This window comes from Marmota marmota, unplaced genomic scaffold (genome assembly GCF_001458135.2).
Source record: "Marmota marmota marmota unplaced genomic scaffold, marMar, whole genome shotgun sequence".
In the NCBI taxonomy this organism is placed as follows: Eukaryota; Metazoa; Chordata; class Mammalia; order Rodentia; family Sciuridae; genus Marmota; species Marmota marmota.
The window spans coordinates 67175187-67185184 of NW_026000174.1; the positions used below are offsets into that span (position 1 = coordinate 67175187).

Sequence of the window (9998 nt, forward strand, 5' to 3'; positions counted from 1 at the left end):
CGGAACTGCTGCGAAGGAGCCGTGAATCTCCGCCCCGCTCCTCCGCGGGCAGCCCCGGGAGGTCCGCGACCAAAGTCTGGGCTTCTGAGAAGTGAGTGTCCCTGCTCTATGAGGTTTTTGCAGGGCCAGGAAGGAGGAGCTGAGTTTTGGGGAGGGTGTTGGGGTCTAGAAAGGGTTGGCATGGGGACGGGGTCCCCATTCTTGGGTGAGCCCACGGTGGCCCGCACTAGTGGAGCAGGATCTCCCATTTCTCTAAGGGATTAGGGAGGAGGAATGCCCCCCCCCCCAATCTGAGTAAGGGGCTGGCTTGGGGAATAGGCCCTGTTTTGGAAGGGTTATTTTAGAGCCCTGGAGCCTTTCAGTCAGGGAGAAGGGAGGGACCTGTCCATGGTGGGAAGGGGATGCACCCCTATTTGGGGGTATGCCAGGGGTTGGAGGGAAAAGAAGACTGGGCACCCAGCTGCAGCAGCCCAGGCCATCTCTTGCTGACCTTCTTGCCTTGACTTCCTTCTCACAAGAGCAGAGTGGGAACCCTGACTGGACTCTTCTGGACTCCCAGGAAGGACCTGAGGCCTGAGCCATCTCCTTTCCACCCTGCCTGCCCCCCAGGACTGGGCAGTTGCCTAAGGCCCTGGGGGGGGGCCCAAGACTGTGGTTGTGCCCCCCCCCCAACAGAATGGGCCCAAGTTAGTCCACTCAGCCTCACCCAGCATCCTCTGGGCCCAGGGGCTCTGAAAGCTTGAGCTGCTGCCTGCCTGCCATGGAGACGAAGCTGCCCCCTGCGAGCACCCCTACCAGCCCCTCATCTCCTGGGCTGTCGCCTGTGCCACCACCTGACAAGGTGGATGGCTTCTCCCGCCGTTCCCTGCGTAGGGCCCGGCCCCGTCGCTCCCACAGCTCCTCTCAGTTCCGCTATCAGAGCAACCAGCAAGAGCTCACTCCACTGCCTCTGCTCAAAGGTGAGCCAGCTGCTGACTGTCAGGGTACCTGAGCCCATGAGGGGACCAGCAAGGATGGGGGCAGTGGGAGGAGAAGCAGCCATCAGAGGGAGTTTGGATGGTCCTGCTGGGTTTGGGATTCCACCATTGGAACCGACCCCCAGCCCTTCAGCCCTCTGCTGACGCATGGCCTGACTGGCCTGTCATCCCTGGAGGTGTGGCATCCGGAGGTGGTGCCACTCTGGGGGGCAGGCCAGGGCCAAGGGTGGGGCACACAGCCTGGGTTCCAGGAGGCCACTATCAGCCCAGCCAGCTGTCTGTGTCCTGGGGCAGGTGCTTGGAGTGGTTCCTGGTGATCATCATGTAGTCCCCACGTTCACCCTTGAGCCCCTCTCCACTTCTGGCTCATTGAACAGGGTGCCACCTAGGAGAGGGAGGCAGAGGCTATTTTTGGAAAGCCCATATAACCAGGCTTTGTGGTCTTGCTTAACATTACGGAGTCTCTGAACCTGGATTAAGAGAAAATGAGGAAGACCCCTGACCCCCAGGAGTGGAGGATGGGACAGGAGATGCTTATTCTCTGCAGGGAGTAGGAGATAGCATTAGAGCATGGGGTCTGGGGACATCAGAAGCTGGCCCTAGGGATTAGGAGCCCTGGCAGCTGGGTCCAAGCTCAGCCCCCCTGTCTGTCCCTCCTTAGATGTGCCAGCCTCTGAACTGCATGAGCTGCTGAGCCGGAAGCTGGCCCAGTGTGGGGTGATGTTTGACTTCTTGGACTGTGTGGCTGACCTAAAGGGGAAGGAGGTGAAGCGGGCAGCACTCAATGAGCTGGTGGAATGTGTGGGGAGCACCCGGGGCGTCCTCATCGAGCCTGTCTACCCAGACATCATCCGCATGGTGAGCACCGGGCCCAGCCTCTGAGGGACTGCTGGGGGGATACATGAACCCCTACTGACCCACCTGTAAGACCCTGTGCTAAGAGTAAACCCTACACCCTACAGCTTGGCCTCAGAGCCCATGTCCTCTGTCTCCCCTGAACCCCACTGCTGCCCAGAACCCACTCGGGGCCTCCTTGCACATCCTACCTCCATACCTTTGTTTATGCAAGCGAGGCCTGGAGCGACTGTCCCCCGTGTCACTTAACTTCTGTGGCCCAGCTCTGGTGGTGTCCCTCCTATGAAGTCTCTTTCAATGACCAAGCCGGAAATCTCCTTTTTCTTGCCCAGAATGCCCGTGGGCTTACTGCTGGCAACCATGTCTCCCTCACTGTTGCCCCTGCCCGAGGAGTGAATTGGGCACCTTGCTGGGGCAGGTGCCAATTCTGACCCATTAGGACGTTGGATGAGGGACCTCCCCAGCTTCTGCCTTCAGGGAATCATCCCTGACTCTGCTCCCCAGATCTCAGTGAATATCTTCCGGACCTTGCCACCCAGTGAGAATCCTGAATTTGACCCTGAAGAGGATGAGCCCAACCTTGAGCCTTCCTGGCCACATCTGCAGGTGTGAAGGGTGGGGCAGGCAGGGGTCCACACCTCAGAAGAGCTTAGTCAGGGAGGGTCTGCTTAGCCCCTAAACTGTTGGATGAAGGTCACAGGGTGGGCTGAGTGGGTGAGGCTGTGGCTGGATTGATCTTTCTGTTTGTCCCTTCCCTTAGCTGGTATATGAGTTTTTCCTGCGTTTCTTGGAGAGTCCAGACTTTCAGCCCTCCGTGGCCAAGAGATATGTGGATCAAAAATTTGTCCTGATGGTAATGTGGGGAGCCCTGGCTGGGTGGTACCATGGGGCAGGGGCAGGCTCTCTGAGGGCCATGCAACAGGATGGAAGCCGCCTGGTGTTGACCTCTCACCTGATCCCACACCCTGTGTTCCTCAGCTCCTGGAGCTCTTTGATAGTGAGGACCCCCGGGAGCGTGAGTACCTCAAGACCATCTTGCACCGCGTCTACGGCAAGTTCCTGGGTCTCCGGGCCTACATCCGCAAACAGTGCAACCATATCTTTCTCCGGTGAGTAGCTGCTGCCTGCCTGAGAAAAGCCCTGGGAAGGAGGGAGACGGACCAGTTGGGGAGAAGACTGAGGCCCTCCTAGGCTGTGGGGTCTGTGTGGGATTCTGGTTTATCAGGTTCTTTCCCCATGACCCAATAGTGATTATAAAAGGCTGAGACGTCAGCAGAGGATGAATGTTTATTTGCATTTCATAGATGGGAAAAAAGAGGCCAAGAGAGCAGTTTTTTGAGACCAGGGGAGCCTAAGAGCTAGATCTTTTGATCCTTACCATATTGATCCTTAGGACCTGGAGAGATTCTTTCTGCAAATATGTATTGAACACCAACATCCAGTGGGTGTTAGAGACCCACATGACCGTGTAGTTGAGCTCAAGGCTCTAGTGTTAGATGGTCTGCGTTTGAATTTGGTTCCAGTATTTGGGGGAACTTGGGCAAATCACTTAAGCTCTCCTAATTTCCTTAACTTTGAAATGGGGATACTGCTTAAACTAACTTGGGGCCCAAGGAGAGATGAAGGGATGTCTTCAAACATTCAGAATAGTTCCTGACCCAAGGCAGGGACTCTGAAGCATTAGCTCTTATTGTTATTAGCAACAAAGGAGGTAAGACATGATCCAGGTCCTGCAGGAGCTTGGAGTCCATTAGACTTCCCACTTATTAACTCTGGGGCAAGTGTCATTTAGTCGCTGAATCTCAATGTCTTTATCTGTGTAATGGCTCTCATACGCCCTACCTCTCAGGAGAATTTTGTGAATTACTAGGTCCAGAGTAGATGCTCTAAGTGTTTGTCATTTCTTTGGTTGACCCGTATGAAGAGTGAAGGTCGTAGGCTGGGTGCCTGCTGGATGTGTGGGGATCAGGTAAAGAGTGCCAGGGCCAGGGGGGAGGCAAACAGGAGCACCTTGTAGCAGAGAGATGAGGTTGGCAGAGGTGGCTGGGCTGAGGTACGTGTGGATCTCAGGGGGCCGGGTCTGGGGCCCTGGGAAGGGAGAATGGCCTCTGAGTCCGAGAGTTGGACAGGTGTGAATGTGGGTGGGTGGGTAGGTAGGATGGGTGATGGGCTCACCCATGCTCCGAGCCCTTCCACATTCTTCTCCTCCCACAGATTCATCTATGAACTGGAGCACTTCAATGGTGTGGCCGAGCTGCTAGAGATCTTAGGAAGGTGATTGTCCTGGGACCTCAGCTAGAGCTCAGGGTTCTGGGAGGAGGGACTGGGGACCTGGTCACTTGAACCCTGCTCCTCTCTTCCGGCCCCTCCTTAGCATCATCAATGGCTTTGCGCTGCCCCTGAAGACTGAGCACAAGCAGTTCCTTGTTCGCGTCCTGATCCCCCTGCACTCCGTCAAGTCACTGTCTGTCTTTCACGCCCAGGTGAGGCCCAGGCTTGGCCCTGCCTCAACAGAACTTCTGACAGAGTCAGGGCTGCCCACAGGACCAGGAAGTGGCCTGGCACCGGTGGGATCCTATCTCACCTTGGTTGTCTTCACTAATTCTTTCCACTTCAGGGAGTTGCCACTGGCCCTTTAAGGCCGACCTCAGACATCCACTTCAGGGAGTTGCCACTGGCCCTTTAAGGCCGACCTCAGACATCCCCCCAGGCCTTCCCTCTACCTGCTCTAAGCTCAGCGAAACTCTCCTCCCTCCATAAGCCCAAAGATTGCGATGCACAGCTCTATTATGGAATCTTTTGCAAAATTTATAAGGGTTGGTTTGCCGAGCGTTTCCCCTGTGAGGTCATCGTGCATTCCCAGCTCCCTGGCAGGTACCGCCCAGGCAGGCTGGCAGTGCTGGGCCAGCAGAGTGAGAGGCAGTGGGTGGGTGAGCATCTGATGGGCGCCCGGTGGTGGTACCTGGCCCCAGATGACCTCTGGCTTCCTCCCTCTCCCCCCACGCCCGGCAGCTGGCATACTGTGTGGTGCAGTTCCTGGAGAAGGACGCCACCTTGACAGAGCACGTGAGTTCCTCTGGGGGAAGGTGGGCCCCTCACTCTGCAGGTCTGACTTTCTTCTGCCTCAACCCCTACAGGTGATCCGGGGGCTGCTCAAATACTGGCCCAAAACCTGCACCCAGAAAGAGGTATGAAGAGGGCTTTGATGCCCACCAAAGGGAGGTTGGGGGCCATCTCGCAGAGGCAGGTAGGTGTGTGTGTGTCTGGGGAGATGTGAGCTATTGCCACTCTGTCCCCTCAGGTGATGTTTCTGGGGGAGATGGAAGAGATTCTTGATGTCATCGAGCCCTCCCAGTTCGTGAAGATCCAGGAGCCCCTCTTCAAGCAGGTGGCTCGCTGTGTATCCAGCCCCCATTTCCAGGTATGGGGCAGGGACAGGTGGGGTGGAGGCAGTGCTGTAGTCTGAGAAGGTTGGGCCATTTACCTGACATAGTTCCCTCTCCCCTCAGTTTCTCCTCCAGTCTTGGGTCTGATAATAGGGAGATGCTGGGTTAGGGTCAGAAGATGTAGGGTCAAACCTCAGATCTCCTTCTCCTGGCTGCAGAGCCTTGGGCATATCACCTCCCACTGTGAATATGATTTAGGTTTCCTCATCTGTAAAATGGGCCAACAACAGTTTCTTCACTGGGAAGCAATGAGGATCAGAGAGATCATGACTGTAACATGATAAACTGAGCCAGAACAGGATGGAGTATTATCACTTATCTTAGTGGCCTTAGTATTTTTGTTGGTTGTGTTTGTTTCTGATTCGAGATTGAAACCAAGAGTACTGTACCACTGAGCTACATCCTCCTCCTTTTTGAATTTTTGTTTTGAGACAGGATCTTTTTTTTTTTTTTTTTAAAAACATATTTATTTATTTATTTATTTTTTTAGTTACTGGCAGACACAACATCTTTGTTGGTATGTGGTGCTGAGGATCGAACCCGGGCCGCACGCATGCCAGACGAGCGTGCTACCACTTGAGCCACATCCCCAGCCCCTTGAGACAGGATCTTACTAAGTTGCTAAGGCTAGTCTTGAACTTGCAGTCCTCCTATATCAGCCTCCCAAGTCACTGGGATTACAGGCTTCATCCCCTTATATTTCATTAGTCCCACTTAAGAACCCAGCCAGGTTTCCCTCATTATCCCAGCTATTGTAACTCTTGCTCTTCTGCATGTATATAGAATCTCTTCCAGTCTTTTTAATTTTTCCCCATGGTGCTAGGATGAAACCCAGGGCCTAGCACAAGCTAGGCAGGTGCTCTGGCCACTGACTTACGTCTCCAGTCTTCTCTCATTTTTATGAACCCTAACCCTATGGACGTCACTTCTTCCTACAGTGACTCCAGTAGCTTACCTTCACTAAACAGTCTGGTATTTCATTTCGTTCTTACAATAGTCCAGTGGAGGTAGGTATCATGAGCTCCATTTTATAGATCAGACAACTGAGGTGGAGACTGGATTCCTCCCAGGGTCCTGTGGGTGGCCTGGAGTCTGTCAGTGAGGATTTGCCTGGGTGTTGATCCCAAACGTGGTGCTGTGTGTTTTTCTCTCTTCACCACATTGTTTCCCCCAGTGGATCAAATGAGCCCTTGGGGTTGGGGATTGTGGAGGTCAAGGGGCCTGGGCTTTAGGGAGGGATGGATGCCCGTCCTTGCCATGCAGAAGCCACTACCAGGCATTCTCTGTACCACTTTGCCTGCGTCAGGTTGCAGAGCGGGCTCTGTATTTCTGGAACAATGAGTATATCCTGAGCCTCATTGAGGACAACTGCCACACTGTGCTGCCTGCTGTGTTTGGGACCCTCTACCAAGTCTCCAAGGAGCACTGGAATCAGTGAGTGCCCAGGCTTTGACTTCACCCTTAAACACTGGGAACACAGCCAACCCGGCCTCTGGGGCTGCTCCTAGCTGGAGAAGATCAGAGACAGTGGCGGAGGATGGCCAAGGGTGGGGGGGTGCATGGGCAGAGAAGCAGGGTGCTGGGTGGGGAACAGGATAGGCAGAACACCAGGCAGGGAAGTGGGTCAAATTGGTGTTGTAATCATCTCAACCCCCGTCCTTGACCACACCAAGAACCATCGTGTCTCTGATCTACAATGTGCTCAAGACCTTCATGGAGATGAACGGGAAGCTATTTGATGAGCTCACGGCCTCCTATAAGCTGGAGAAGCAGCAGTGAGTGCTGGGCGCTGGGCATGGGGGAGGGGGAGAAAAGCAGGAAGGAATCTGACCCTCGGGTTACACCCTGAGGTCGGCAGAAGACCCCCAACCCAGTGTGGTCAGAAGTTCCAAGTCCCTCCCTCGTGTCCCTGCACTGCTGCCCACTGCGCCGTCCACTGTTCTTCCTGCTCTGACGCCCTGCAGCTCCTAGACCACAGGCTGGGCGTGTTCTCTCCTCAGCTCTTTCCTAAGCAGAGGGTTTCTCTAGAGTTAAAGGACAGAATATGATTCTGTGCCCCCCCACCCCGTTTTGCAGGGCAGGGTGGAGGATGGAGTGTGGGGGCCTTAGTAGGGGGAGCTGCCTTATCCTCTCTCCCCAGGGAGCAGCAGAAGGCCCGGGAGCGGCAGGAGCTATGGCAAGGCTTGGAGGAGCTGCGGCTACGCCGGCTACAGGGGGCCAGGGAGGCCCCTCTCCAACGGCTTACACCCCAGGTGGCTGCCAGTGGGGGTCAGAGCTAGAGAGCTCCCAGAAGGGGAGAAGCTAAACCCAGACCAGAGCTGTCAGTCCCTCCATCCCTTTTCCTGCCCAGGGGCCCAGAGAGGCACACACCTACCCCTGGCCTTGCCAGAGTGGGCTCTGAGGACTCCCTGCCCAGCCCTGTGTGGGCAGCTTTCACTGGGGGACAAGAGGACAAGATGGTGGTCTTGGCAGCAGAACTCTCAGGCCCTCTTGGCAAGACTTGACCAGGGCAAGCTTGGCTGGGAAGCTGCCATCAGGGACATTCCCCTGCTCAGCAATGCAGGGCTTCAGGCTGCAGGGGATACAGCTCTGCCCCCAGCCTAGGACAAGGGCACTGGGCGCCTCGCCTGCCCTTGCCCTGGGCCGGCATGAGGTCCTTCCTCGTCTCCACCATGGGGTCCATGATCTATTTATTCTGCCCTGCGCACCCTCAACACAGGCACTGTCCTGGCCCTGGGGCATCCTCCTTCCCTCCTGTCCTTTGCCCTGTACTTCCTTGTCCCCTTTTTATTTATTGGGCAGGGGGAGGGGCGAGGGCACAGGCAAAAAGAGATTCACAGTGTCCTGGGGTAAGGGGGTCACAGTAACCATGGTCTATCCTCCTTCCCCTGGCTGGGGGTAGACGTAATAAAGAGAGAAACTGAACAACTGCTTGCTTTATTTAGGGGTGGGGCATGACGAGGACTGGTTAAGGGGGACAGGCAGGGACGAGGCAGAGGCAAAAACACCCCTCTTCTCGGGAGGTGACATCACAAACTCAGGAGGGTCAGAGCTGGAGCAGCTCCTCATTTTAAAAAATTCGATAGCAAGTCACTAGCAGGATGGGAACTCCTTCCAATGACTAGAAGCGAGAGAGGCGACACATGTCACACTGGCAGGCCCTGGCTGTGAAGATCTCGAGCTCCCGCCTCCGGTCCCCCACACACTGCAGCTGTACCTTTACCTGTGGTGGAGGGGAGCCAGCCACGTTCTGGACCCTCCGGGCCACCTTCAACCCCACCTCCTCTGTCTCCACCTCCCCAGCACCCCTCACCTTCTTCAGGCTGCTGATGGTGCAGCACTGGGAGACGGAGGTGATGTTGTGTCGATAGCCACTGGCTGCCAGCACAGAGTACCGGGAAGGGAAGGCACTGGATTCACAGTGGCCCACACAGGCCTGTGCCACATGGGAGCCCTGGCAGGTGCCTTGGCGGTCACTGCGCACTGTCACGTTGAAGGCTGAGAGGAAACGGAGCAGTGGACTGTGCCTCTGGGAAGGCGAGCCCCAGCACTCTATCTATGCCTCCCCGGGCGTCCCTCTATAGGGTGCTGCCTGCCCACGTCCAGTCTGTCAGCTCTGCTCCCACCCAGAACTTCCACTCCTAGCTCTCTGGTCCCAGAGTTACTCACGGTGCAAGTGGCAACCTGGGATGGCTGCCTCCTGATCCCAGCCTTCAGTGACTGCCAGGACCAGCAGGCAGATGAGCAGGGCTTGGGGGGACGCCATGGGCACCTGAAGCACAGTGGGTGGAAGTCTCTAAGGGGGTGTGCAGGTGGGAGAGAGAGTTCTTTAAATAGCTCCTGCCTGCAGGTAAGTGAGCTGGCTGGTCTTTCTGACAGGTGAGACATGCCTGAGGGGGCTGTCTTTTCTCTCTGCCTCCCTGCGTGGGTCACTCTGGATGGGACTTGTGTGTCCATCCTCCAGCCTTCTGCAGTGATTCTGCGCTGGAATCATCCTCACCATCTGGACTGCAAACATCTTCCTCCCTCCACCTGCCCCATCTTGGCCTGCAGGGCCCTTGCCTGCATCTCCCGCCTTCTGGAGCTCCTCCTGCCTCGGCAAGCTCACCAGTGCAGGGCAGGAACTGCTGCTTGTAGGCTCTGGGCGCCTCCTGCTGCTCTAGAGTCTGGTGCCAATTCTCTAGGCTTTTATTTGCCTGTTTCAGAGCCACGCCCTCTTGGAGATCAGCTTTCAGGCGCCTCCTGGGCTGAGCCCTTGGAGCAGTCCACCTGGGAGATCCTTGCTCTGAGGTCCAGGACTGGGGGAAGTAAGGTGTGGAGAAGAGCCCAGGAGCTGGGGGAGGGTGCAGCATGTGCACCCGGGGAGAGGGCTCAAGACTCAGTTGAGCTGTGGTCACTTGTGTCCTCTCTGCTGTGTGAACTTGGTCAGGACACTACCCCAGCCTAAAAAACTCCTAAAACAAGCCTTGCCCATTTCTTTTATGACTACAAAGGAAAGAGATTGCAGGAGATTCTTATGGACAAGTGAAACGCCAGTGGGGGGCTCTGGAGCTGGGCTTGGTGGCAGGCAGAGCCATGGGGGCTGGGTCTACTGAGTCCCCTTCAAAGCCTCCCTTCCAGTGTCAGCGATGTCTTCCACCCTGTGGCCAGCTACAGAGCAGAGCTTGGGGTAGAGGGCTCTCTAGACCCTAGAATAACAGCAATGGGACTCCCCAAAGAG

The 9998-nt window shown here is 55.9% G+C and overlaps 2 protein-coding genes across 4 annotated transcripts; one reads left to right on the forward strand and one right to left on the reverse strand.

Annotated features, from left to right (window-relative positions):
- Ppp2r5b (protein phosphatase 2 regulatory subunit B'beta) lies at positions 1–9395 on the forward strand. Of its 3 annotated transcripts, none has more exons than XM_048789114.1 (14): positions 1–91; positions 519–959; positions 1639–1835; positions 2337–2438; positions 2593–2685; positions 2811–2941; positions 4047–4106; positions 4207–4315; positions 4845–4898; positions 4970–5020; positions 5134–5253; positions 6585–6712; positions 6952–7053; positions 9158–9395. In XM_048789114.1, exons 2-14 carry the CDS (start codon positions 761–763, stop codon positions 9159–9161), a joined length of 1350 nt encoding a protein of 449 aa, XP_048645071.1. In that variant the 5' UTR covers positions 1–91; positions 519–760; the 3' UTR covers positions 9162–9395. The 3 variants fall into 3 exon arrangements, with proteins under 3 accessions (XP_048645071.1, XP_015333703.1, XP_015333706.1); XM_015478217.1 differs by lacking the exon at positions 9158–9395 and adding an exon at positions 7419–8203; XM_015478220.2 differs by lacking the exon at positions 9158–9395 and adding an exon at positions 7419–8203 and having other exon boundaries at positions 524–959.
- Gpha2 (glycoprotein hormone subunit alpha 2) lies at positions 8200–9427 on the reverse strand. Its single transcript, XM_015478222.2, has 4 exons — positions 9387–9427; positions 8948–9050; positions 8592–8776; positions 8200–8501 (listed from the first exon to the last, which is right to left on the reverse strand). Exons 2-4 carry the CDS (start codon positions 9042–9044, stop codon positions 8400–8402), a joined length of 384 nt encoding a protein of 127 aa, XP_015333708.1. The 5' UTR covers positions 9045–9050; positions 9387–9427; the 3' UTR covers positions 8200–8399.
- Positions 9428–9998: the final 571 nt, after the last annotated feature.

Coding starts and splice junctions, on each gene's coding strand:
- Gpha2 (XM_015478222.2), bottom strand. CDS start 9,044: ATGGCGTCCCCCCAAGCCCTGCTCATCTGCCTGCTGGTCCTGGCAGTC. Junction 8,777..8,947: donor CCCAGGTTGCCACTTGCACC/GTGAGTAACTCT, acceptor GTTTCCTCTCAG/CCTTCAACGTGACAGTGCGC. Junction 8,502..8,591: donor CCATCAGCAGCCTGAAGAAG/GTGAGGGGTGCT, acceptor CCTCCACCACAG/GTAAAGGTACAGCTGCAGTG.
- Ppp2r5b (XM_015478217.1), top strand. CDS start 761: ATGGAGACGAAGCTGCCCCCTGCGAGCACCCCTACCAGCCCCTCATCT. Junction 4,316..4,844: donor TGTCTGTCTTTCACGCCCAG/GTGAGGCCCAGG, acceptor CACGCCCGGCAG/CTGGCATACTGTGTGGTGCA. Junction 5,254..6,584: donor TATCCAGCCCCCATTTCCAG/GTATGGGGCAGG, acceptor TGCCTGCGTCAG/GTTGCAGAGCGGGCTCTGTA.